The 25447-nt window shown below is 41.8% G+C and overlaps 1 protein-coding gene across 1 annotated transcript in view; it reads right to left on the reverse strand.

Moving 5' to 3' along the window:
• Positions 1-14068: 14068 nt before the first annotated feature.
• The window catches only part of cntfr (ciliary neurotrophic factor receptor), a gene marked incomplete at both ends in the record, with an annotated part of 73881 nt that continues 62502 nt past the window's right edge, over positions 14069-25447 (reverse strand). Inside the window, 2 exons of the mRNA XM_080743731.1 lie at positions 14069-14108; positions 23151-23295. Of these exons, the coding sequence (XP_080599857.1) occupies positions 14069-14108; positions 23151-23295 (185 nt within the window). The remainder of the gene's footprint in view (positions 14109-23150; positions 23296-25447) is intronic.

The following is a 25447-nucleotide window of genomic DNA, read 5'->3' on the forward strand; positions in this document are numbered from 1 at the left end:
AGTGAGTTTAACGTTGTTTAACATTGTTTAAACAACGTTAAACTGACTTTACCACTCACTTTGCCACTCGATATGCCATTCACTTTATGCATGTGCATACCCTCTATTGAATTGGCATCCTTCATCTTCACCAAGGGCCTTTAAGCTTCACATTCAAATATTATTTAAAAAATCCAATATTGCCTTAACGTAATATTATGCTATATTTTGATATGGGTTTGATGCCGATCAGATATTGCTGATACTGATATGATTAATCGTGTGCACTTATAATAATGCAAAAGAAGGAAAAGAAAAGAAAATCCAATTACATAATTCTATCTCCTCCAAATATTCCACCAGTGCTTTCTGTGTGTACCGTCCCTGTCTCCTCTCGTTCCCAGAATACATCCTCTTCCTGTCTTATCTGTTGAGCTAATTGTATTCTCTCCTCACTAATAGGCTAGTTCAGAAATTGCATGAGTGTTCCACGTGTTCTGTAATGTCACATTCAGAGCATTCATCTGATATGGCTTTTCCTTCCCGATCAGAGACAGTGTTTCGATGTTCAGGATTTTCACCAACAATAATGCATATTTTTACGCCATGCTGGCCACTAAGGGGGTTGGGGTGGAGGGGCATTCGCATGGAACAACGTTTGTCCACCATGTACAGTATGCTTGCATGCATGTATGTATGTAGGTCTACTACATGTATATTCTGCATGATGTATACATGTTGGTTGTATATGTACATATGGTATGTAGATATGTAGGCCTATATGTATGTGTAATGACCATGAATCAAATCTGTGTGGAAAGCCAAGATCTTAACCACAGACTAGGCATGTATGTATGTATGTGTATGTATGTGTGTGCGTGCGTGCGTGCGTGCGTGCGTGCATGTATGTACTGTATGTATGTATGTATATAGGCACAAAACATGTTTACTTTACACCACTACCAACTGCTACCAGGACACTTCAGATCAGCTGGTCCAGTACTCTCAACATGGGGTCCAGGGACCCCCAGGGGTCCTTGATGGGGTTCCACAGGGTTCCCACCCAAATGTGTTAATATAGCATCAAAATCAGTTTCCTGTTTTATCTAAAATAGGAAACACACACACACGCACGCACGCACGCACGCACGCACGCACGCACGCACGCACGCACGCACGCACGCACGCACGCACGCACGCACGCACGCACGCACGCACACACACACACACACACACACACACACACACACACACACACACACACACACACACACACACACACACACACACACAGTGAAACATCCCTGTTGTTGCTCTCTTCATATACATAATACACCATGACCACCACTAGATGGCGTGCATTAACCACCAGATTGAAATAGAGAGAGAGGGAGAAGGATAACGATTGGAAGAAGACATCAGTGAGAGGAAACAAAACATGAATAGAAACATATGTGATCTGATCATTAAAATCTTGATGAACTCTGTACTCAATAGGAACATAACAAGACAGGATCTAATAACGGTCTGATTATTTCCATGTTGCATTCAGTCAGTAGGCCTACTTGGAGCCAATCTGGAGCCATGTGGAACTCTGGCCTCGTAAACCAGCCTCCTCCTGAAATGGCATTTACTTCACATTTGGGCAAGATGGACGCCATATGATTGACATCAAAAACTCCATAGCCTATTTGTCAATATATTTAGGAGAGATTTGGTTATTGTGTATTTTGTGTTTTACTTTGACGTTTTTAACCTAGCCTCTACAATGGAATAGGCCTATAATTCTCTTCATTTGTAACTGTACCTTAAAGGACCAGGTCACCTCTGGGACAACCAGTTCTTATTTTATTGTTGTTTGGGACACGATTAACACAATCACAATCCTAAGTACTTTTTTGTGTTCAATCTGTGTTTTTAGATATTTTAGTATTTCAGCATGCTACAACTGGTCATATGATGCAAAATGCTCCATATGACCAGTTGTAGCATGCTACAAGCATGCTGAAATCCTAAAATATCTAAAAACACAGATTGAACACAAAAAAGTACTTAGGATTGTGTTGATCGTGTCCCAAACAACAATAAAATAAGATCTGGTTGTCCCAGAGGTGACCCGGTCCTTTAACTGCTGTACTGCCTCTGGCGACTGAATTTTCTCTACAACAGGATCAATAAAGGTCTATCTATTTCTATCTAAGTTTATAAATACATACATAGCGCGCACGTGTGTGTGTGTGTGTGTGTGTGTGTGTGTGTGTGTGTGTGTGTGTGTATGTGTGTGTGTGTGTGTGTGTGTGTGTGTGTGTGTGTGTGTGTGTGTGTGTGTGTGTGTGTGTGTGTGTAGTTTGTGTGTATCTTTTGTGTTTGTTTATTGTAGCTTGATTTTAGGCTGCAGAATTTGGGGAGGTCTGAGGGAATAACAGATTCACTGATCCTAGTGGCTTTTAGGGAATTACACACCAACAGGACAAAGCACCGCTCTGGTAAAAATCAGGGCGATAAACAATTCCTGGCGCAGGAATGTACATACCCTTGTGCCCTTTTGTTCTCTGAACCTGGCCTATGTGATGCCAATGTGCTGACCTGTCTCCACAGGGAGTTTATTGGAAGTACTCCTCTGCCCCGAATGACAACAGAACGGTCGCTCTTTAACATCACAGGTCATGAAGGCCTTCGAGCGGCTGGCGCTGCTGCAGCACAGCTGAGCTGCGGGGACCTCCCCGGAGCTGCGGGGACCTCCCCGGTGAGCTGAACACCTTTGTCACTGTACGGCTTGAGATAAACAGGCCCAACTAGCAGAGATAGCCCCACCCGAGGAAGCCAGTCTGATAGTGAAAATATGTATTTATCACTCTTGTATAGATATATACTTCATTTGTATGTGCGAGAGACCGGCGAGGGACTTGTTCTGGTTGCAAAGTGCAAAGTGAATGTGCAATAACTCTTTGCACTCTTGCACTTTCTTTGACTCATATTCTTGCCACGTGTTTGTTTATTATGTGCTTTTACGGTAGGTCACATATGTCAAAGTCAAGGATGATATTTAATTACTATTGGAACCGGCCCGCAGGTTGCAGCCACACGCAAAACAGCGTACCACAACATGCTAAATGTAAAGATAAGGCCAGCCAACCACACCACATTTCATGCTTTCCTTAGACCAGGGGTGGGCAACATCTCTTTCCAGGGGGCCATACTGACTTTGATAAAGTGAGTGAAGGGCCACACGTTGGACAATGGAAACTTGAAACACATATAGTGCGTAATTAAGTTAAAACTGCATGAATTTGATAGACACGACAGACAATCGTATTGCCTATTTTGTGTCGTGTCTTTAAGGCTTATGAATTATTTTATAATTATGGATCCATGGCAGACTGTTTCACTGTTACATTATAAACATTTAACATTTGAGTGCATACGGATGGAATATGGAATGCAGTATATACTACTTTAAATGGTACATATAGGTCTACGTATTAATTACTAATAATGAATTGGAGTTGCGTTGAATTGATTTCCTTAAAAGAACATAATCCTGCCTTTTAACATGTAGATTGTGTGGGGGTAATTTTGTTTTTCTTGAGGATTCGAGGGCCGTATTGAGATGGTCGAAGGGCCGGGTCCGGCCCCCGGGCCGTATGTTGCCCATGTGTGCCTTAGACAGACAGCTGAAGCCAACCAATCACAAACCAAAAAGGGAAATTTGGATTTAGAATGGAGGATGTAAAACAGCGCTTTCATGTTTGCATGTCGCCAAAACATACTGACAATGAAATTGCTATGGCTCTCCACACTGCCCTTCCTCACCTGGAGGTGAGCCACTGCTGTCTTCCAGTTGCTGTTTGTGGACTATACAGCTCAGCCTTCAACGCAAGAGCTCCTGCCAAGTTCGACAGCGAGCTCAGAGAGCCGGGCCTGCACCCGACAATGTGCAGCTGGATGGCTGTCACCAGGTGCTGAGAACGGGCAGCAGGGATGGGCAGAGAACGTTAGGGAGGCAGGGGCTGACATTTCTAAAAAAGGGCCTTTTGGTGGAAATATCGAAAATAGCTGACCTCCAAGCTCACAACGCGTCACAGCTACCACACTGAACTACCGGTAAGCATACATACAACGCCAGATGTAGGAGCGGTTAGCATTCCTTTGTCTGTATTTGACATATTCGTTTTATAGTAGATTTTCGTAATTCTTATCTATAACTGAAAGTTGTGGGTCTCTTTGATCGAAGATATTTTCAATTTCACCCTCTGTTATACATCTGTAAATTTGGGATTTGACAAATTGAAGTCACCGTGTATCGAATGTGTTTAAGTTTGTGTGTGTGTGCGCACGCGCGTGTGTGTGGGTCAATGCACCACTGCTGGGGACCCAGTAATGTCACAGATCTTCAGAGAAAGCATAATTTCTTTCATGCCAGCTTTAGGCTGTTGTTGACCCTTACGGTTATAACATGGAAAAGAACACCTACTGTACAGTCACACACACACACACACACACACACACACACACACACACACACACACACACACACACACACACACACACACACACACACACACACACACACACACACACACACACACACACACACACACACACACACACACACACACACACACACACACACACACACACACACACACACACACACACACACACACACACACACACACACACACACACACACACACACACCAGGAAACCCTGTGATGCTCAGACAGGCCAGATGCTGACGTAACACCATGTCAGATCCATGGTGACGAAGAAGGCAGCACCATGTATCATGACATCCAGAGTAACATTGTGCACAGCTTGTGCACAATGATGTGACCCCCAAAATAATCATATTTTAACGAACCCCCCCAACCCTGACGAGCACTGACTTGAGAGAATTGAGCCATTACATTTTGTATAACACGTTCTATTGTGAAAATAGCAGATCTACAAGCTCACAACGCCAATGTTTAATTTGTCATTTTAGAGGTATTTAAAAAGTCCTTCAATTGTCACTTTAGAAATGTGCAGATACCCTCTGTAGTCTGTACATATTATGTTGGTTTGTTTACTGTTGAGTGAGAAAACATTAAGTTAATCATCTGGGGACGCCCCAAAATAATTTGGGGTCCCCCCTGGGGGTCCCGACCCTCAGGTTGAGAACCACTGCCATAACAGATACCAAAGCTGTGTCAGTATAGCGCAGTGATGGCCGCCGTGGCAGTAATCCCAGCATCTTTCAGCAGACTTCAGAGTCATCACCTGAACGACGGGGCCTGATGACTGTGCTCGTGACGATGAGCTCATCCCTCCGCCCCTGGGAACCTGGCAATGTTGGCACAGTGAATCTGAATCCATAAATGTCAATGTCCAAATCATCATAGATACATTTGGCCGGTGTAACTGTAACCCAGCTGGCCATAAAAGAGCTGAAGCTCGACTGATGAGTTGCATTGGGAACAAACAAATACATAATCATTAATCCATGAATACATCAAATTGCATCAATGCCAAAGCCCATACATTAGAATATCATACATAAACCCAGGGGCGTCACAAGGGGGGGGGGGGGGGGGGGGGACTGAGTTACTAGGGCCCAAGGTGGAGGGGCCCTAGTAACTTTAGCTATTGAAAAATAGCAGATATACAAGCTCACAGCTCACGCTGCAAGCTTGTAGATCTCTTTTTGAAAAGTCGTGAAAATGTGTGCAAATCTTTGAATATATGTATTTTTTAAGCGAACATTTGTAACTCAAATTGTGCTTCTGGGGGGTCCCTGGAACTAAATATTTTGAGATTGGAGTCTGTGGCCAAATACATATCATTTTGGGCGTCCTTCACATGAAAAAGTTTGAGCATCACTAACATGGAAACATAGGTTTCTTGCAAACATTTTCACAATTTTTCAAAAATAGCAGATCTACAAGCTCGCAGCGCGGCACTCGGTGCCACGCTGTGAGCTTGTATATCTGCTATTTTTCAATAGTTAACATTAATGGGGGGCCCACAGTGAATCCTTGTACGCAGGGCCCAGAATCTGGTGTGACGCCCCTGCATAAACCACATTAGAAGACATGAAAATAAACCTCAAACAATAAGATCAAAAAGAACAAACAATTGACAAACAATAAAATGACAGTTACCTTGTTCCCCTTCCAGCTGGGTGCTAAATGTCCCTTGACCATGACATGTCCATTTGTTCCAACTGAAAAATACAAACCCTATTAAAACCACATTTCAACCAAATCAAGCATTGTAGATCGGCATTCTAAATGATCATGGAAACTCACAATGTCCTTCATATTTTCCGTCCTTCCTTGACAGTCCGTTTGGCCGTCTTTCCTTGACCATCCGTTCCGTATCAAAACATTTTGTGCTGTCCCCTCTCGCTCCTCAACCACCAAGTCCCTTTTAATGTTTGCTGCAGGCCCATCCTGGGTGTTGGCACCAGGTGAACTTGATTTCATTACACTTTCAGGCTGAAGTTCCTGTGGGCACTAGGCAGGAAGCCCTTCAAAATATGTCTGAGACCTGCCATTTGGGCAGGAAACTCATTCAAATTAAAAGTAAAAAAAAAAAAACCACTAGGGATTGCCATACCTTAGCAACAGGCGTGATACATTTATTTTAAGTATAATATTTTTTCCCCCCATTTCTACGGTTTCTTGGGCTGGATATGGCAGCTTGGAACGGTTGTTCAACTGCAGCTAAACTTGGCATGTTAGTAAATGTGCCACAATTAACAATGATGAATTGCACCTGTAGCTGACCTGCGGAACCTGGGAATATACCATTTTGTCAAGATGGGGAGAATACAAGTGTGGAGAATATAATTATAATACCTTGTTAAAGTGACCATTTTGTTAAATTTAGCATTTGTAGTTTACTGTAATTTATCAACATAATAACCAGCACAGATAGACAAAGAGACATTCATGGATTTATATTTAAAAGTAACTTTTATTTCCCCCCCTGGACCCAGGGTATGGCAGCTGCATACCCCTGCCATTCCCAATTGACGCCCCTGCCTTGTGTTGCTCTTTTGTGACAACCAGGAGTTTCTCCCGCTGATCGGGGAGCCTCTTCTGCTGCTCCTCTTGCACTCGTCTCTCCAGCTCTCGTCGTTGAGCTTCCAGAGCGTTCCTTTACTCTACCTAGTACCTGCTCCTGTATTTTCTCTTTCCTTTCCCGTTCCTCCATCCGTGCCTTCTCCTCCATTTCCCTTGTGGAGAGCTCTGCTGTGGCCTCAGATGAGGGTTTTGAGTCAAAAGTATCATAACTAAGTTTTGGGATATGAAATTCCTAATTCATGCCTAGTATTATACATGGGTCTCATAGAGGAGTCTGTACAAGCGGGGGACAAATATCGAATTAAGATTTTACTGATCGCTGCTAAAAAAGCAATTACTAAGAAATGTCTCAAGGACATCACTCCGGACTATAAACAATGGAGGACAATTATGGACAATATACAGGATATGGAACAGTTAACGCCAGAAGAACTTAACACGAACACGCATCCACTCTTATTCGTACATAGTCATCTGGTGTGATGCGTTTTTAATCTCAGAATACAGTCTCAAAACGTCCTTAATCTTTCTAAAGTGTCAAGGATAAGTCTTGGATCACTCTCAGCTACATTTTAACTGTTTCTTTGCCACTCGTACCATAACCTTCCACTGGTCATATAGGCAGAGAAGTTCTTTTACTTTATCATTATCATTTTGCATTTACCAAACAAAAACCTTCAATAATCGTCAAATAAATGTAACACCAAACATATAGTTTAAATAACTTGTATTATGAATTCAACAATAAACCTTGGAAATAATAAACATCAGAAATTTTAATTAAACCCCTATGCAAAATGTCCTTAGTTGTGTTCAGTTCACTTCCCGTATCGTCGTTTCTTGTTTAGTTCCTGACCTTGTGAATGTTCCGTCATGTAACTGTACCGTTTGTATTTGTGTAACCGTTTACCAGATCCATGGAACAGTATTGATGGTGTAGAACTTGAGATCAGATTGATGCCTCAGAGGGGGAGAAGTCCATAGCCCCCACAGTTAGTACAGCCATGAACCAGCGACAACGTTGTGCGTTGGTCTGGCGAGTGGGAGTCCCGGGTTCAATCCCCGCTTCCGCGCATCACTACATCTACATTACAATATCATACATACATAAACCACATTAGAAGACATGAAAATAAACTTCAAACGATAAATCCAACAATAAGATCAAAAAGAACCGTGAACAATACAAGTTTGACAAAAAATAAAATTACAATCACCTTGTTCCCCTTCCAACTGGGCGCTAAATTTCTCTTGACCATGATATGTCTATTTGTTCCAACTGAAAAACACAAACCCTATTAAAACCACATTTCAACCAAATCAAGCATTGTTGATCGGCATTCTAAATGATTATGGAAACTCACGATGTCCTTCATATTTTCCATCCTTCCTTGACAGTCCGTTTGGCCGTCTTTCCCTGACCATCCGTTCCATATCAAAACATTTTGTGCTGTCCCCTCTCGCTCCTCAACCACCAAGTCCCATTTAATGTTTGATGCAGGCATCTTCAGCCTAACCTCGCCTACCAGGCTTTCTGGGGGAAAGCCTGGTGTTCGTTCACAACAGCCCGTTTGGTTTCCGCCCAACGCGAAACCACTAGAAGAAGTGGCGTCGCTTTGATTTGGTTCGTCGCTCCGTTTGTTTCCCCAATCCCAATTAAAATGCTCGAGTAGCGTAGTGTAGTCTTGCCAGTCGCTACGAGTTGGACTAAAAGATGCATAATACCAAACGAATTTTTTTAAAGCAAAACTACTCTGCATCAAGGAGTTTATTAGGTAGGCCCTAAAAGTATGTCCTTGAGCGCAGGGGAATATTTTGGCTTAAAAATGTTTCCGGTTGGATAGTTCCGGGCAAATTGTAGTCTTTGAGTACTACAACATGACGTGTTGTGGTTTCCGCTCCCAAACGGTTACAACCCCGTTACCCCGACAAGTGAAGTGATCCCAGACTACTTCAGCCCATCCTGGCTGTCGGCAACAGGTGAACTTGATTTCACTAATCAGTGAACACCTTCAGGCTGACTACAAGTTCCTGTGGGCACTAGGCAGGAAGCCCTTCAAAATAAGTCTGAGACCTGCCATTTGGTCAGGAAACCCATTCAAATTAAAAGTAAAAAAAAAAAACGGGTCTGTTACAGTAACCAGGGCCACAGCAGCCAATAATCACCACCTTTCACAGGCACTGAGAACACTGGCAGCTCTCAGCTTAGCCTCTGCCTCTTCACTGAGCAGATCCTAACCCCCTGGACATGTCTGGACTAATCCTCTTCACTGAGCAGATCCTAACCCCCTGGACATGTCTGGACTAATCCCCTGGATCAGGCATCCCCCCGAAGGTATAGACAATTGGTTGATTGAGGTTGGCCACATAGGCAGTGGTGGAAAGTAACTACTACAGTACATTTACTCAAGTACTGTACCTAAGACAAGCTTTAATGGAGTATTTCCAAAAAATGTTTTGCTTTTACTTCACTGCATCTCAGAGACAGATATTATTATAAAACTACAAGTTACAATATGAAACTTTAGTTACTAGTTACTTTGTAGATTTTGATTATTATTACAAAACATTCATTGACCACTTTAGCCCGGGTGCATCCCCCCATTCCGACATGCTGCCATTCTGACATCCTCCATTCTGACACTAACCCTATAACGGTTAACTCTAACCCTAAGGGTCGATTCAGACTCTAATAAGGTGCCGAGTTTATTTCGGTTCGGCACTGTCCAGACCCAAATATGGGAGGTCCGCGGCCCGCCCCCGGTTCGGGGGAGCGTCAACCGACTAAACTCGGCTCCTCTGTGCTGCCAAAATGTTGTGACCTCCCAACTTAATGTAACCATATGGAGGCGCTACGCACTCCTATTACATGTATATGACAACGCCACTCTCAATTACTGGGTGAGAGACCCGAGTTTAAAGGTAAGTATTCAGTTTGAGTGAATAATAACCAAAGGTTTGGAAAAATGTTACATTTATTAACAGTTTAGGAGAATTGTACAATGCATTTCAGATACGTTCAAAACACCACTATTACGATATCCAGCAATAGTTGAACCACAGAATGGGATCAGATAATATAATTTAGGATAACCACTAATATTTGCATCCAATGGCTGGTGAACCAAACAGTGCCACTAAATGGCCAGAATACTGCTGGGTAGCTGCTGTGAGTACTCTGAAAGGGGAGTGGGTAGCCCTGCACTTAACACACAGCAAAATATAGTAAAACACAGCAAAATTAGTCAAACGAAAAAAAGGCCAAATGCACTCTACTACACAGCACAGCAAACCCTTGGAGTAGCTCTGCAAGCCCCAACTTATTTCTGCCTTATTAGCTGTACTAGTTTAAGATCACTTGATTCTTGGATGCGTGACAATAGTGGTGACTAAATACCATATACCCATTATACTCAAGGTAGCAGCATAGATAAAAAACACTACAAAAACAAAGGTTAAAAGAACAGCGGTCTGACAGAATACACTCTGTAATGAAACAAGCAGACACTGAATTAGTCTCACGAGTGAGCTGTGAGTTTGCTGATGTCTAGCTGTACCCAGAATCAGATTCTGCATGCAACTTGACATCAAACAATACAATTACCAGCAAACTGAAGTCAATGTACAAAGTTTAGTCCCAAACATTGAAACATACCCAGACGGTCAGGGAATCCCAGACTGAATGTTCAACGTTTGCACTGTCGCCGCATGCACTGCACCGTCTGCGGGATACAGAGGCATTGTGAGAACTAATTCATTTTCGTAAAACAGTTGTGCCATGTCGCAACATTAAAAGACATGCGTACCTATGTGTAACCACGCACACATAGACCCAGGAATGGCTCTAGTCTCTGCATGCTCATCACACGTCTAACAAAAACATACATATAAGTAATTTGGAGGATGTCTTGTCTACATAAATCAAACTAACCAGAAAGTTCTACATGTTAACCATAAAGCTTACCATTAGGCCTATGCCACGAGCACAAACAGGGCAACACGCCGCCAGCAGCGTGAAGCAGGAACATGCAGGCAACCTGGACAAACGCAGTCTCACTCTGCCTGTCCAGGTGCCATTTTGAAAGGTGTGGTGCCATTGCACACACCAGGTACCAATCCCACTGATTACTGTGGGACTGCCATAGCCCTCACCTGTCCCACTTATCACATTCGCCCCTCCCAAAATGCATCGGCGCCCCGACGATGTCAAACCACAAATAAACCATGTGTAGGTCAGTCCATACACTGTTCATCTCGACCCTTCCAGTCAGGGCTCACTCATCATTTCGGGTGCCAGCACATTAAGGGCCATCACTGTTGGGAATCTTCTGGACAGCATTTAAGAATACAAACATTCAAATACTACATCCCACTCACTGTACATCCATAAAATATATAGTTTTCCAACTTTAGTTTAACATTGATGCTTAGGGATTCAACATGGAGGAATGTTACTTGGGCTCTCAGTCCACCTCAGGCCTTTCCGCAGTACAATCACTCAGTCCGGCAGCTGTGACACCATCCAACCTGACAAGCTACGCAGCACAGGACCCACCAAGGCCAGTCAATCCGGATCCAAAGGAGTGTGGCTATGATGCCGCTCACCCCGCTTCCCAAGGAAGGGACCTTCGACTCCTCAGTCATTCTGTCGGCTGCGACACCAGCCAACCTGAAACGTTACACAGCAGCGGGTCCAGTCGATCCGGGCCCAAAGGAGTGTGGCTATGACGCCACTCAGCCCCCTTGTCCCAGCTGCTTGGCTCCACAATCACTCTAGGACAGAACCACTCCATTGACAGTCACTAAATGTAATCAGATCCCAAAAGTATCAATATCCCAAACACTTAAAAATCTCTTTCCCCCACTTAATTTCATATTCAGGCCCTTGATCCTAGGCATTCTGCTCTCTTCTCTGTGGGGGTGTAAACGCATGACAGTCTCAGTTTGACCTTGACCTGACAGTCTTTAATTTTTGACTTGCAGCAGTGCCATCTCCTCCCATAGTCTCTGGAGCACTTCTTCCATGGTTTCCACAGTTCAAGGGAGGGCCACCAGACAGCCATGTGGCACAGCATGCTGTCAGTCCACTGAGGGAGCAGTCTCCACTGCCAACCGCTGTTCTTTAAAAACCAAAAATAAAGCCCAACTATGCTGCTACTGCTATACAATGCACAATTCTCCAACCAACCAGAATATATCCTGCCAAAAACGCCAATTGTAAGCATATGGAGGCGCTACGCACTCCTATTACATGTATATGACAACGCCACTCTCAATTACTGGGTGAGAGACCCGAGTTTAAAGGTAAGTATTCAGTTTGAGTGAATAATAACCAAAGGTTGGCAAAAACGTTACATTTATTAACAGTTTAGGAGAATTGTACAATGCATTTCAGATACGTTCAAAACACCACTATTACGACATTAATTTCGGTGTTTAGAGGTGTCTTCTCATTCATTCAGCCCAGCTTCAAGTTCATATTTTCGGCTGTGGAGTCAAGGAAACAGCGGTCGTTTGGAAGGGAGACAAGCCGACCTCCAAATGATTGTGGCCGTGTATTGAGCGTTGCATAGCGGATACATTGTCAGCTGGCTCTTGCTCTGGCTGGAGAACCTAAATAATTTCGGGTCGGGGAGCCCTCCCGGACCAAAATAAACTCAGCACCTTATTAGAGTCTGAATAGACCCTAACCTCTATGGAAGTGCCACCACTCAGACAATTAGAAGTCAATGTCGGAATGGCAGCATGTCGGCCCCCCTTTAGCCCTATTTGAACTGGCCATTTTAAAATAGCCGATCTACAAGTACACATAACGCAGCGATGCGACGTAATGTGTGCTCGTGTAGATCTGCTATTTTCAAAATTCATTTTAGACAACATGATCAACCTTGTGAATTCTGCATAATGAGTACTTTTGTACTTTTACTCAAGTCAGTTTTGATTACAGGACTTTTACTTGTAACAGAGTGTTTCTACATTCACTTCTACATTTCGTTGTTGTCGGGTGGAAACCTTGTGTATCGGTCCAAAACCGTTCATTTTGTATTTATCATTTCAAAAATGCTTTAAAATAGTGAAAATAGCTGATCTACAAGCACAGTAGATCTGCTATTTTCACTAGTTTTGCGCGACAGTCTTGTATGATGAAGCAGGGCTTTACTTTACGAAAAACATACACATACGAGGTTTCTACCCGACAGTGACGATTTACTTAAAGGGGTACTGTCACCTAAAGGGGTACTGTCACTTTAAAAAGTCATCTTAAAATATGAGTTAAGATTTTTATGATGTCATTGTGGGAATGCACAAATCAAATTAATTGACAGTACTTAGATTACTTACTGTACAGCTTTGTTGGGGGGCGAGGGGCAGATTACACTGTGACATGAGTTTCAGACTATTTCAGACCGTTTTCAGAGAGACCACGTACTGTATCGTACTATTATAATTTCGGGGCGTGTCAGCGGGCCTTTAAAGAGGTGGTGCCATAGTTTTGTACTCTTTCTGTTTTTCATGTGTCTAGGAGGTTGACAGTACTTCATTAGACCCCCTGGTGTGGTTGTTATGAGCAATTATGTATTCCCTTTCTATATGTTTTTTTTCCCTGGAGGCTGCCACCTTGTGGGCCAAAAGTGGCGGTCCAAAAACACAGATACAATTACATCATAGAATCAACCCCTCCCCTAATTAGCATTCACCCACGTGGGTGTGGCTAACTTCAGCTGGGTCACCTCCCACCATGACAACCAGGCATACTAATGAACTGGTGGGTGTGACCACATAAAAACCGAATTTTAACTCTTTCTGTACACTTTTTTGGAAAGAAAATCTTCCTCCTGGTATAATCATAATACCTGATAATCATGTTTTAGAGGGGGGAAAAATCATGGCACTTCATCTTTAAGTAAAAAGTACAGACCACAGGCTGAGACGGTGCTAAATGCTAGTTGGCTCCCGTACGCCACAGACTGAAAGCAGCCATGGGTCAGGGCAGGGGCAGTGATTAATGAACAACGTCCTCACCACAGTAGAGTGGAGTCCTCCGCAGACCTATCCCACCTACAGATACACCCATCAGCGGCGTCAAAGGACTTGTTAAGGTGACTCCAGTAATCCATCATGTGCTGACCAGCTCTCGGAACGGCCGCTGGTAAAATCACTCATTGGCAAACCTGAGTTATATTGCAGTTATATGTCAGCATGAATGGGTGGCTTGTTGCTGGGCGACTCAGTTCAGCAAAAGCTAAGGTATGGCAACAAGCACCAGTCATGTTGCCATACCTTAGCAACAGGCAGGCCCGGCGGCTCAGGGGCAGAATAGTACAGGGGCTAATACAAATTTTGGTACCACCCAAGGTGACAGTAAAATGTTTGGATTTTCTTCTTCGTACATGTCTCTAGTTTATATTTTGGTAATGATAACTCACCAATATGGTAGCTTAATGGCAGTTATCACCCGCTAGAGTCGGTGTCCCATTAATTTTACATTACAGGGAAAAAAAGGTAAAAATGTATCTGCTTTAAGTAGCATATGAGGGGTCAAACTAACTTGTGTGAACTGAGCGGTGGAGGCTGCGTGTGTGTGTGTGTGTGTGTGTGTGTGTGTGTGTGTGTGTGTGTGTGTGTGTGTGTGTGTGTGTGTGTGCGTGCGTGCATGCGAGTGTGTGTGTGTGTGTGTGTGTGTGTGTGTGTATGTGTGTCTGTGTGTGTGTGTGTGAATGTGAGTGTGCCTGGCCTGGTCAGAAAAGGTATTGCAGGCTACATACAGACAGACAGACAGACAGACAGACACGCACGCATACCCACACCATAGACTGTATAAAAGATATGGACAAAGCGAAGCCATTGGTTTCTATGCAGCGCAAATGACACAATATGGGTCCTTGGCATGGATGTTGCCATCATAGATTGAAATGCAAACAGGGGAGGCTATTGGCTGCCAACGGTCACGTGCAACCGCAGGGATACATGGGAGAATGTGTTCGGAGCCTCCCCGAAATACAGCACACGAAGAAGAACACAGCCGGCTGGTATCAGTTTAGTTGGCCACGCCCCCCGCAACTTTATCATCAATTTTAACATAAATGGGACCTTATTTTCACAAAACGCATATCATCGCAATTTTTAACTAGCGATAGGAACCATAAAGTATTCATGAAAATGTTAATTAAGGTTAGAACACGAAAGGGGAAAATGAATGGGATCCAATGGAGAACAAACCTTTTTGCAACCGGCCAGGGGAAAACAGCGCAACTAGCGGCCAATCATAGGAAGTTTTAGTTCCGTATAGAGACACACGGGCGCCTATAAATTCACGCCCACAATTGAAACAGCGGCCCCACTTCGGTTAAGGGAGACCGGTGCACTGCAAGCCAGCCCATAGAAAGTCATTGCAATTCAGCTGTGGTTAGCCTAATATTAAAATAATCCTACACGAACTGCAGACTATCTTGATTTAAATAAAAATATGTTTCCAGATGTATGGCATGACCCTGACAACATATCTTCTTGTTTGCTAAATACATGATGTGTGTCACGTTTAATTTCCACTTGAATGGGTTACCCATAATGTTAACAGAGAAGAGGGGAGACGGCAGATACAGAACCTGTCGCTTTTCAGTGACATCACTGTCTTTACTGCTGTGCGTTTATGAGCGCCGACTTTGAAGATCCCGACCTTTTCAACTTCAGAGTGGATTCTCCAGGTTAGTATTAATCCAAAAATAACCTGCAAGACTCCGTTTGGAAGAAGCGAGATGCGATCATTTTCCAAAAATAAACAGCCTAATTATACATGAGAGACGAGCGTATCTGGGTATAGAAAACCTCAAGGGATGCGTCCATGACGTATGTACCATGCGACCACCTAAACTTAAGATTTCCAATGCTAGCACTTTTGACTCACAGATGAAGTATATTAAAGTATATTGTAGGCAGTGTATCAAGATGACAGATATGCCACTTTAAAAAGGCAAAATTAAACTCATGGGACACTTTATTAGAACACAAAAAAAATCGCTATGGCCTCAGTAGTCAACCACTGAAATTATGATATTTCATGATGCCTCTCATTGGGATTGTATTGGCAGCTGCAGTGCACCGTTCATCCTTACCCGAAGTGGGGCCGCTGTCACAATATTTGTAGGCGCCCGTGTGTCTCTATGGGGCTCATTTTAAATCGGCGGAACTCTCCCCCTGACCCACACACACGGCCACGTATAGGAGACAGTGTGACCACCGCTCAAAAACGCAGACACACAAGAGTTTCCTTCTTTTGTCAAATGTCACATTTAATGAAGTTTTGAAACATTGTATGTACAACTAGAAAAACATACAAGCCTAACGCTAATACATACATTATTATCATTATTATTATTATTAATATTATTAATATTATTGTCATTAAATAATATTATTTTTTTGTGCACTTTCCAGGTAAAGTAACTTTTTTTTTCTTATTTTCTTTTTTGTAAAACAAAAGAAAATAACTTTTCTTTTCTTGATGAAGGGAGAGGAAAATGCAGTGAAAATGCATTCGGGGGCTTTTAAGAAAGGGAAATAAAGTTCAGAGACATTCTGGAGAGGAATTTGGGATGTGAAAACAAAAGATAAAATAAATACAAAATATAGGAATTTGTGGGAAATTCAATTCTAAAATTTGAAAACATATCTAAAATCTCTAATGTGAAATAAGTATGAGGGCACAAGTCTGGCAAAAATAAAATAAAAAACATTGCTAGAAAAGAAAAGTAAGGAAAATAATCAAAGGGGGCTAAAAAAAAAGAAACACTTTAGGACCCCAATTTTGGTTTGATAAGCCTTATTAAAAAAAAATAAAAAAAATAAGCTAAAGATGAAGTGGACATCCCTTATTATGCTGCAAGGAATTAACTACAAAGAACCTGACCGTCATCATGATAACATTAGTAATGTGTGATGAATGTGTGAAAAAAAAGGAAAATAACGTTTATTTTGACTTCGAGCAGAACAGAAGGAGCCTTTCTAAATGTTGTTCTGTTGCTATGGATTCCTGACTAGAACATTAAATAAGAAAGTACAAATGAATTCCAGGACCCCTTTCCGAATTATTTTGGTAGCCTACATGCCTGAATGAAACAAACCAAATGAAATAAACGACTGACACTACACTACTTGGCACTTAAACGCAGTGGTTTTCAACCCTTTTCATATCGTTATTGTCGAGCAGAAACCTCATATCTCCAAGTTCAAATTTGTCATTTTTTTCGACAAGTAAAGCACTGCTTCGTCACACAAGGCCGTCGCACAAAAGTTGTGAAAACAGCCGATCCACAAGCACACAACGTCTTGCGGTGCGAGGCGTTGTGTGCTTGTAGATCGGCTGTTTTCACTAGTTTAAATCATTTTAAAAATTATACATACAAAACAAATGGTTTTGGACATACAAGGTTTCCACCCGACAACGACGATATGAGGCTCCGTTATTTATTCAGCATTTGTGCCACTCATTTGATGAGATTTCTAGCCTCTCGGACACAAAACCTAGAATATTTTCCATGCTGTTTTGAGGTGGTACCATAGGAGAGATAACACTACAAGCAAACCTTGGTCAAAATAACAATTCTTCTACATTCTCTAATTGTGTAGACTTCTTGTAAATTGAGTAATGCAGATGTTTAGTAATAACTCTTGAGAGCGAGTTAAAGATCTACAAGGGTCCATTTGGTTACCAATTCGCCATCATTTCACTGGTTGAAAACCACTGGATTAGTTATATGAATGCCTGAAAAAAGAAAAGGAAAAAAAAAAAGAAAAGAAAAAGAAAATGCAATTCTTTTGAACAAAAATAAAATCTAAAGGTGCACTGCAGTCACACTTTGATTCTGCCATCGCAGTGTATTCTGCCACTGCTTTTCAATTGGGAACGGAACGGGTTTTGCCATTCGCGATTTCGGCAAGAAAAGCGTTGGCGGAAATCGGCCGCATATAGGCAGAATTAAAGTTCGGAGTTGAGCGCGCCCCAAGGACCAATTTAAGGCCAAATGTGAGGGCAAATAATGTTAAGGACCCCTCTTGAATCTCTTTAGGCAGCCATCATGGAATGCCTGAAACCTATATTATAAAAAGCGGCTAAATAAGGACCCCTTAATAGATATTTTTAGACAGCCATTATAAATGTCTGACGTCAAGAATATCTAAGGAGCCTATTAGAACAGTTTTTAGGCAGCTATCAGTAATGCCTTAAAAAAAAACAACAACAACATCAACGACAATAACAACAACAGCAACAACAGACAAATAAGGACAATGTATAAATACATTTGTAAGAGTCTAGGATGAATGCCTGGCGAAAAGAAATAGTAGAAATAAAAATTAAAAGGACCCTTTTTGAACCTTTTACACAGCCATCATTATTGCCTGAATACAAACGACAAAAAAACGTAATAAGGACCCTATAAATGGTCATTTTTAGTGAGCCACTGTGAATGACTATGAATGAGCAAAGAAACCGAACAACCCTTTTTTGAAAACAATGTCGTAGGCAGTCATCATGAATTCCTGAATAGAGCAAACCCGACAATAAGGACCTTCAATGAATATTTTAAGTAACCGACATTGAATGCCTGAAGTAAAAAAAGAAAAGGTTTAGTCGGTGAAACATCACAGTAATCATTTCAGTCGAGTAATGAGAAAAGGGGAGTCGTAACAAAAACAAAAAATATATATATAAAAAGAAAAACTGCGCAACATAAAAGACAAAGCCAGATAATTGTTCATTTTTCTTTTACCGCGTCTGTACAAGCGACAATTTAAAAGTTTAGTAAATCTCTAACGTCTACATTTATTTGATCTTTTGTCATCAACGTTACTTAATTTACTTAATGATTTTTCTTTACATCATCATCATTTTATTTTTTACAGCACAGCAAAACATTTTAATCGGGTATTTTGCCTTTCTTCTTCATTCGTACAAAAAAGAGTGTGAGCTTGAGGCTCAACACAGCGAGAGAGAGAGAGAGAGAGAGAGAGAGAGAGAGAGAGAGAGAGAGAGAGAGAGAGAGATTATCATTCAGATCAAGTCGCTTAGATTGATCAGCAAAATAATAGTAATAAAAAAAACATTTATTTCAACGTTATAATTTCCTTTGTCTGACAGATTGCTAACCTTTTTTGAGGTGGGATCACATTTTAAACTCATACTTAATCATTTATTAAATATGGTTTTAAATCCGCAATCCGCAAATATAGTGAGTTCCCCTCTGGATATGGGGGACAATATCCATCGATTTCAACATTTCAGATTACATCATTTGGATTGAGCTGCCCATATCGAATTATCCCAATGAAGTCATTCAGATTGAGTCATTTGGATAGTCATTCGGATTGAGTTGTTTTGGATTAGGTCTTTTGGATTGAGCCATTCAGAATCAGTCGATCTGTAGAACAGTGATTTACAATCATATCCGGGGCGTGTGTGCATTCCTTCTATGTACAACTGCGCAAAACAATACTTTATACTGAAAAAAGTACTGTTCATACTTTTACGAGTAGGCCTACTTTTGCGGACAAGATTATTTGGCAGCCACCAGAGAGTGTGTGTACACTTTTTTATTCAAATAATACTTTGTGTTCATAAAGTACTTGCAAGTATGTTTGTGTGTAGTTTCGTATTTACTTTGGAGCACAATACTCCCTTTCTGTCTTGCGATAATGTTTCAGCTATATCGTCCAATTTATGTGTCCCCTTATACTGTAGGCCCTTGTCACTACTGACTAATACTGTCTGGTTTGTGAGGGAAGATGTTGATTAGCATGTTTTTCTTTCCTGAACAGGCACCCCAACCAGGATTCAATAGTGCATCAACAGAAATAACTGGCTCTCCCATGGTCAGTTGTCCCCACCAATTTGGATGCACCGCGGAGAATTAACCCCTACACCAACCACCTGGATGGCCAAGAATTTGCATTCTTATAAATAGCATTCTTGGAAGCCTATTGCAGTTGCGCATGAATGTTTTGTTTAGGAGTCTGTGTAAATGCTCTGTTTTGCATTCAAGAAACACATATTCTTTCATGTACAAGTTGTGTGTAGGCTAAATCTTTTATGTGTGTGTATTCCTTTTGGTTACATCGGATAATGTGTAGTGGAAAAGTTATTTGACTACGTACGTGATGCGTACACATTTTTGTACATATTTTGGGGAGTGTGTATTTGAGCATATGCCAGTTGTGTAATTTTCTGGGGGTATGTGTGTATCTCTGAGAATCTGTAGGGGTCATAAGCAGAACCAGTAGTAGTGGTACATAGTACTACTAGTACTAGAAGTACTACTAAAAGTAGAACTAGTAGCACTATTAGTAGTAATACTACTTCTTCAAAATCTTTGGCAATATACATGTAGCTTGGCGGGGAAGCTAGCGTTAGCATTAGCTACTTTGCTACGTTAGCGAAGGCGACATTTTTTGTTTCTTTTCAATACGTTAAAAAAGTGAGAGAGCAGATGAAAAAAAGTACACATTTTATTTACAAAATGAGAGAGAGAATGGACAGATTGAGAGAGGGAGGTGATAACCGAGAGAGAAAGAGATGAGAGCGATAGAGTGAATGTAAGGGAGAGTGGCAAAAATTGCGCCATTGGATGCTATTCTTTCGTCTACTTCCTGTAATGCATTTTCACTTATTTTTCCCATGAAAAGAAGGTGTAAATAAACGAGAAAATTCGGTCAAAGTTTCCAATAGCACAATATATACATTTTCCTTTTCCAACAATTTCACTTCTTCATGAAGTCGCGCTTCACGGGGGCGGGGGGTGGGTGGGGGGTATATTTTTTATGTTGCTCATTGCCACATTTTCCCCAACTATTGCAGAAAATATTCAGAAAAAAAAGCACCTCTTAATTTTCAACGAACGTTTCCAGTTTCTTCTCATTTGTGAAATTTTATTCGACTGCCCCCCATTTAAAACAATTCCAATTCCACTCAAAAGGTCCTTCTTTGTGATTTTTTTCCCCTCCGCACAGTTTCCTTCTTTTTCCTATACTGCTAATTTACCACCATAGGCAGGGGAATCTTTCGACGGGACAGTTTCTTCCGCTCACAATTTTCAAAATTGAACCCAAAACATTACCCCACAAACCTTGGGGGTGGAAACCTCTCAGTAACAGTTTTTTGCAGTTTCCAAAATCCTTGGAAGCGTTCCAAGGATTACTTCCCCGTCGACGGCTTCCTCTCTCCCTCTCTTCTCTCTCTGTCGTTTTGATCTCGTCGCTTCTCTCCTGTCTTTTCCTCCGCGAGGCGTTCTGATGCTAGTCAACGCCGCGCAAAAAAGTTTGTCGTACAAATCGGATCCGGTGGACGGGTCGGGAAAAAAATGAACAGATGGATGGATGGATGGATGGATGTGTGCAAAAATAGAGAGAGCGAGTGAATGAAGGAATATCTTCCTCTGTTGTGTTCCTTTCCATTCTGTCTGGGGGAGACAGAGAGAGAGAGAGACAGAGAGAGAGAGAGAGAGAGGGATGAGGGAAATAAATTATTAAAGATGCAGTGCCATGATCCCCCCCCCCCCCCCCCCCCAAACATGATTATCAGGTATTATAATTATACTAGGAGGAGGATCTTTTCCAAAAAAAGTGTACAGAAATAGTTAAAATTAGGTTTTTATGTGGCCACACCCACCAGTTCATTAAATATGCCTGGTTATCATGGGTGGTGACCCAGCTGAAGTTAGCCACACCCACAGAGTTGGGTGAATGGTAAAAGGGGAGGGGATGATTGTATGATGTCATTTTATCTGTGTTTTTGTTTCTTTAAAGTATACTTTCAAGGGCTATTTCCCTCGGTTCCTGTTATGTCTTCCTGAATCTTTCTTTGAATCATTAGAAATATTCAAAATGTCACACAATTCTCCTAATGCTACCTTCTTTCTGAATAACATTTTTAGGCGTCACATTTTAGAACCTTTCCAATTTCCAAGGAATATTTACAAAATCTTAACCCATTTAGACCAGGAACGCATTTATTACGCATTATTACTTTACCTAAGAAGCTCTTAACGCTTGTAGATCTACAAGCAAATCTACAAGCTCACAGCGCGGCACTCTAGCTTGCAGATCTGCTATTTTTGAAAAATCGTGAAACTTTGTGCAAGTTCTTTGGATATTTTGACCCGACTGAATGTATTTTAAATCAGTGGTTCTCAAACCACCCAAAATTACATGTATTTGGCCACGGACTCCCATATCAAAATATGTTGTTCCAGGGACCCCCCAGAAGCAAATATTTGAGTTACAAATCTTCACTTTTAACTCATTCTGCGCGATCCCCGTAGAAACCGTAGATTTCCCGCTGTACCGCGGTGCCATGCCCGTCGATCCCGGAAGTTTAATTAGCTTTAATCATTATGAAAGGATTAAAAGTATTATCGCAGATTTTCGCTGATTCCGGCTCTTTAGGCCCGCCCCCCTAACTGTAACCGGTCATTTCCGGTCTGGACCGGATCTAGCTTTCCGTATCCGGTCTGAGCCTGGGCCATAGTCCCGCCTCCGTTGGTTTACAGCGTAACAGAAGAGAAAGCTACTCGGCGATGGAACACTCGTTTTTCAATCGGATTTTTGCGTTTGGAAACTTTGATCCAGTCTCTACACGCCTGGATTATGATCCCCGCTCATATCGTGCGTTTTGTGCGCGAACGTGTCCACTTGTTACCATAGCGCACAGTTGGCTTTTTTCAATGTTTTTTCATGTAAACACTGGTGGATAAGCAGGGATACAGCGTGGCAACGGATATGTCTATTTCAATGGGGTTTTTTTATTCGAAAGCTTGTCACCGAGTCTACAGTCTACTAGATGAGTCGCGCACAGATTGTGCACGATGCGTGCGCGTGCCCACGTTAAAAGGTAAGGACAATTTGGCAGCTGCTTACTACAGCTATGTTTAAAATGGCAGCAAAATTGTTAAAAAGATATATTAAAAGATTTGAAAAAACAAAAACGAAAAAAAAAAAACAAGATTTGCAAAAAATAGCAGATCTACAAGCTCACAGAGTGGCACTCGGTGCCACGCTATTTTTGAATAGTTAAAGTGGTTCCAGGTCTTAAAGGTAATTAATATCACGTACCACATGCACAGTAATATTGGCATCAGTGTTGCGGATCCGCCCAGCAGCAGGGAAAGGAACAAGGGGAGGTGCCTATCGTTGGCCCTGCCCACCGGAGAGCCGCCCAATCGCGGCTCAGCGGAAGCTGGCGCGGGGGAGGGCGTATCTAAAAAAAGCACAGAGCGAGAGAGAGGGGGAGAGAGAGCCACGTTAATGTATACTCTATATAGGTATTTATTATATAACCTCACATAACTAGTAAGACACCTCAGGGCGACAAGCGACCAAGCCCTTGTGATGTGGACATCAGGGATGTGGACATCAGGGATCTCCATATATGGGCATAAAAGGGATTTCTTCCCCTGGTATCACAGTGATCTCCATATATCCATATATGGCCATAAAGGGATTTGTTCCCCCTGGCATCACAGGGCATCATTAATATTGATGTCATCAGGGAACTCCACATACGGTCATAAACGGGATTCTGTTAGTGTGACATCACAGTGAAGCCAGAGCGTGATGTCAGAGCGACAAACCCATTCTGGTAGAGTGGTTCCCCTGACGTCACAGTGACATCAGAGCATGATGTCAGAGCGGCAAACCCACAGACCGTAAAAACGTGTACACGTCTACACGTCCAGACAGACGGACACGGACAAGCTGTGACGTTTCTCATAGTAAACTGTGTGTGCAAGAAAGTATTAGTATTTAGTATTTAGAATTATATAGGTAGGGTAAGTGATTTCATTTAATTCAAAAATGGGTCTATGTTCTGATAGTAGGCCTACTAGCAGGGACGTGCTGGGCCCCTGATTCAGCCCGGGAAAAAGAGTTGGAGAGGCCCTCATTGCGCGCTATAGAGAGAGCTGCTGCTGCTACTCAAAGCTGCTACTCAAAGATTTGTGACAAAGTGACAAGCCAGTGGGCCAATTACATGAGATATATTTCGTCGTTGTTGGGTGGAAACCTTGTATGTCCAAAACCGTTTGTTTTATTTTATCATTTTAAAAAGATTTAAACTATAGTGAAAACAGCCGATCTACAAGCACTTGTAGATCTGCTGTTTTCACTACTTTTGTGCGACGGCCTTGTATGATGAAGCAGCGCTTTGCTTTGCGAAAACATTTACAAATTTGAAACTTGGAGATACAAGGTTTCTGACCGACATTTTTTTCCTAATGGCCTGCCTGGACCGGCCGGGAATGAACCGGCCGTTAGGGAGTTGTCCCGCTTTTCCCAATGGCCAGCACGTCCCTGCCTACTAGTTACTATAGGGTTAGGTCCATATTTGGACTTCAGCCTTATCCCCTGAGAGGAGAAAAAAAGCTGTTTCAGTTTTCCACCCAAACTGCTACCACTAGTACTACTATTACCTACCTATACCAATATCACTAGTACTACTATTACCTACCTATACCAATATCACTAGTACTACTATTACCTACCTATACCAATATCACTAGTACTACTATTACCTACCTATACCAATATCACTAGTACTACTATTACCTACCTATACCAATATCACTAGTACTACTATTACCTACCTATACCAATATCACTAGTACTACTATTACCTACCTATACCAATATCACTAGTACTACTATTACCTACCTATACCAATATCACTAGTACTACTATTACCTACCTATACCAATATCACTAGTACTACTATTACCTACCTATACCAATATCACTAGTACTACTATTACCTACCTATACCAATATCACTAGTACTACTATTACCTACCTATACCAATATCACTAGTACTACTATTACCTACCTATACCAATATCAGCTGCTACCACTAGTACTACTATTACCTACCTATACCAATATCACTAGTACTACTATTACCTACCTATACCAATATCACTACCACTAGTACTACTATTACCTACCTATACCACTAGTACTACTATTACCTACCTATACCACTAGTACTACTATTACCTACCTATACCACTAGTACTACTATTACCTACCTATACCACTAGTACTACTATTACCTACCTATACCACTAGTACTACTATTACCTACCTATACCACTAGTACTACTATTACCTACCTATACCACTAGTACTACTATTACCTACCTATACCACTAGTACTACTATTACCTACCTATACCACTAGTACTACTATTACCTACCTATACCACTAGTACTACTATTACCTACCTATACCACTAGTACTACTATTACCTACATATACCACTAGTACTACTATTACCTACCTATACCACTAGTACTACTATTACCTACCTATACCACTAGTACTACTATTACCTACCTATACCACTAGTACTACTA

This window comes from Nannobrachium achirus, assembly GCF_963921795.1.
Source record: "Nannobrachium achirus genome assembly, chromosome: 15".
NCBI classification, from domain to species: Eukaryota; Metazoa; Chordata; class Actinopteri; order Myctophiformes; family Myctophidae; genus Nannobrachium; species Nannobrachium achirus.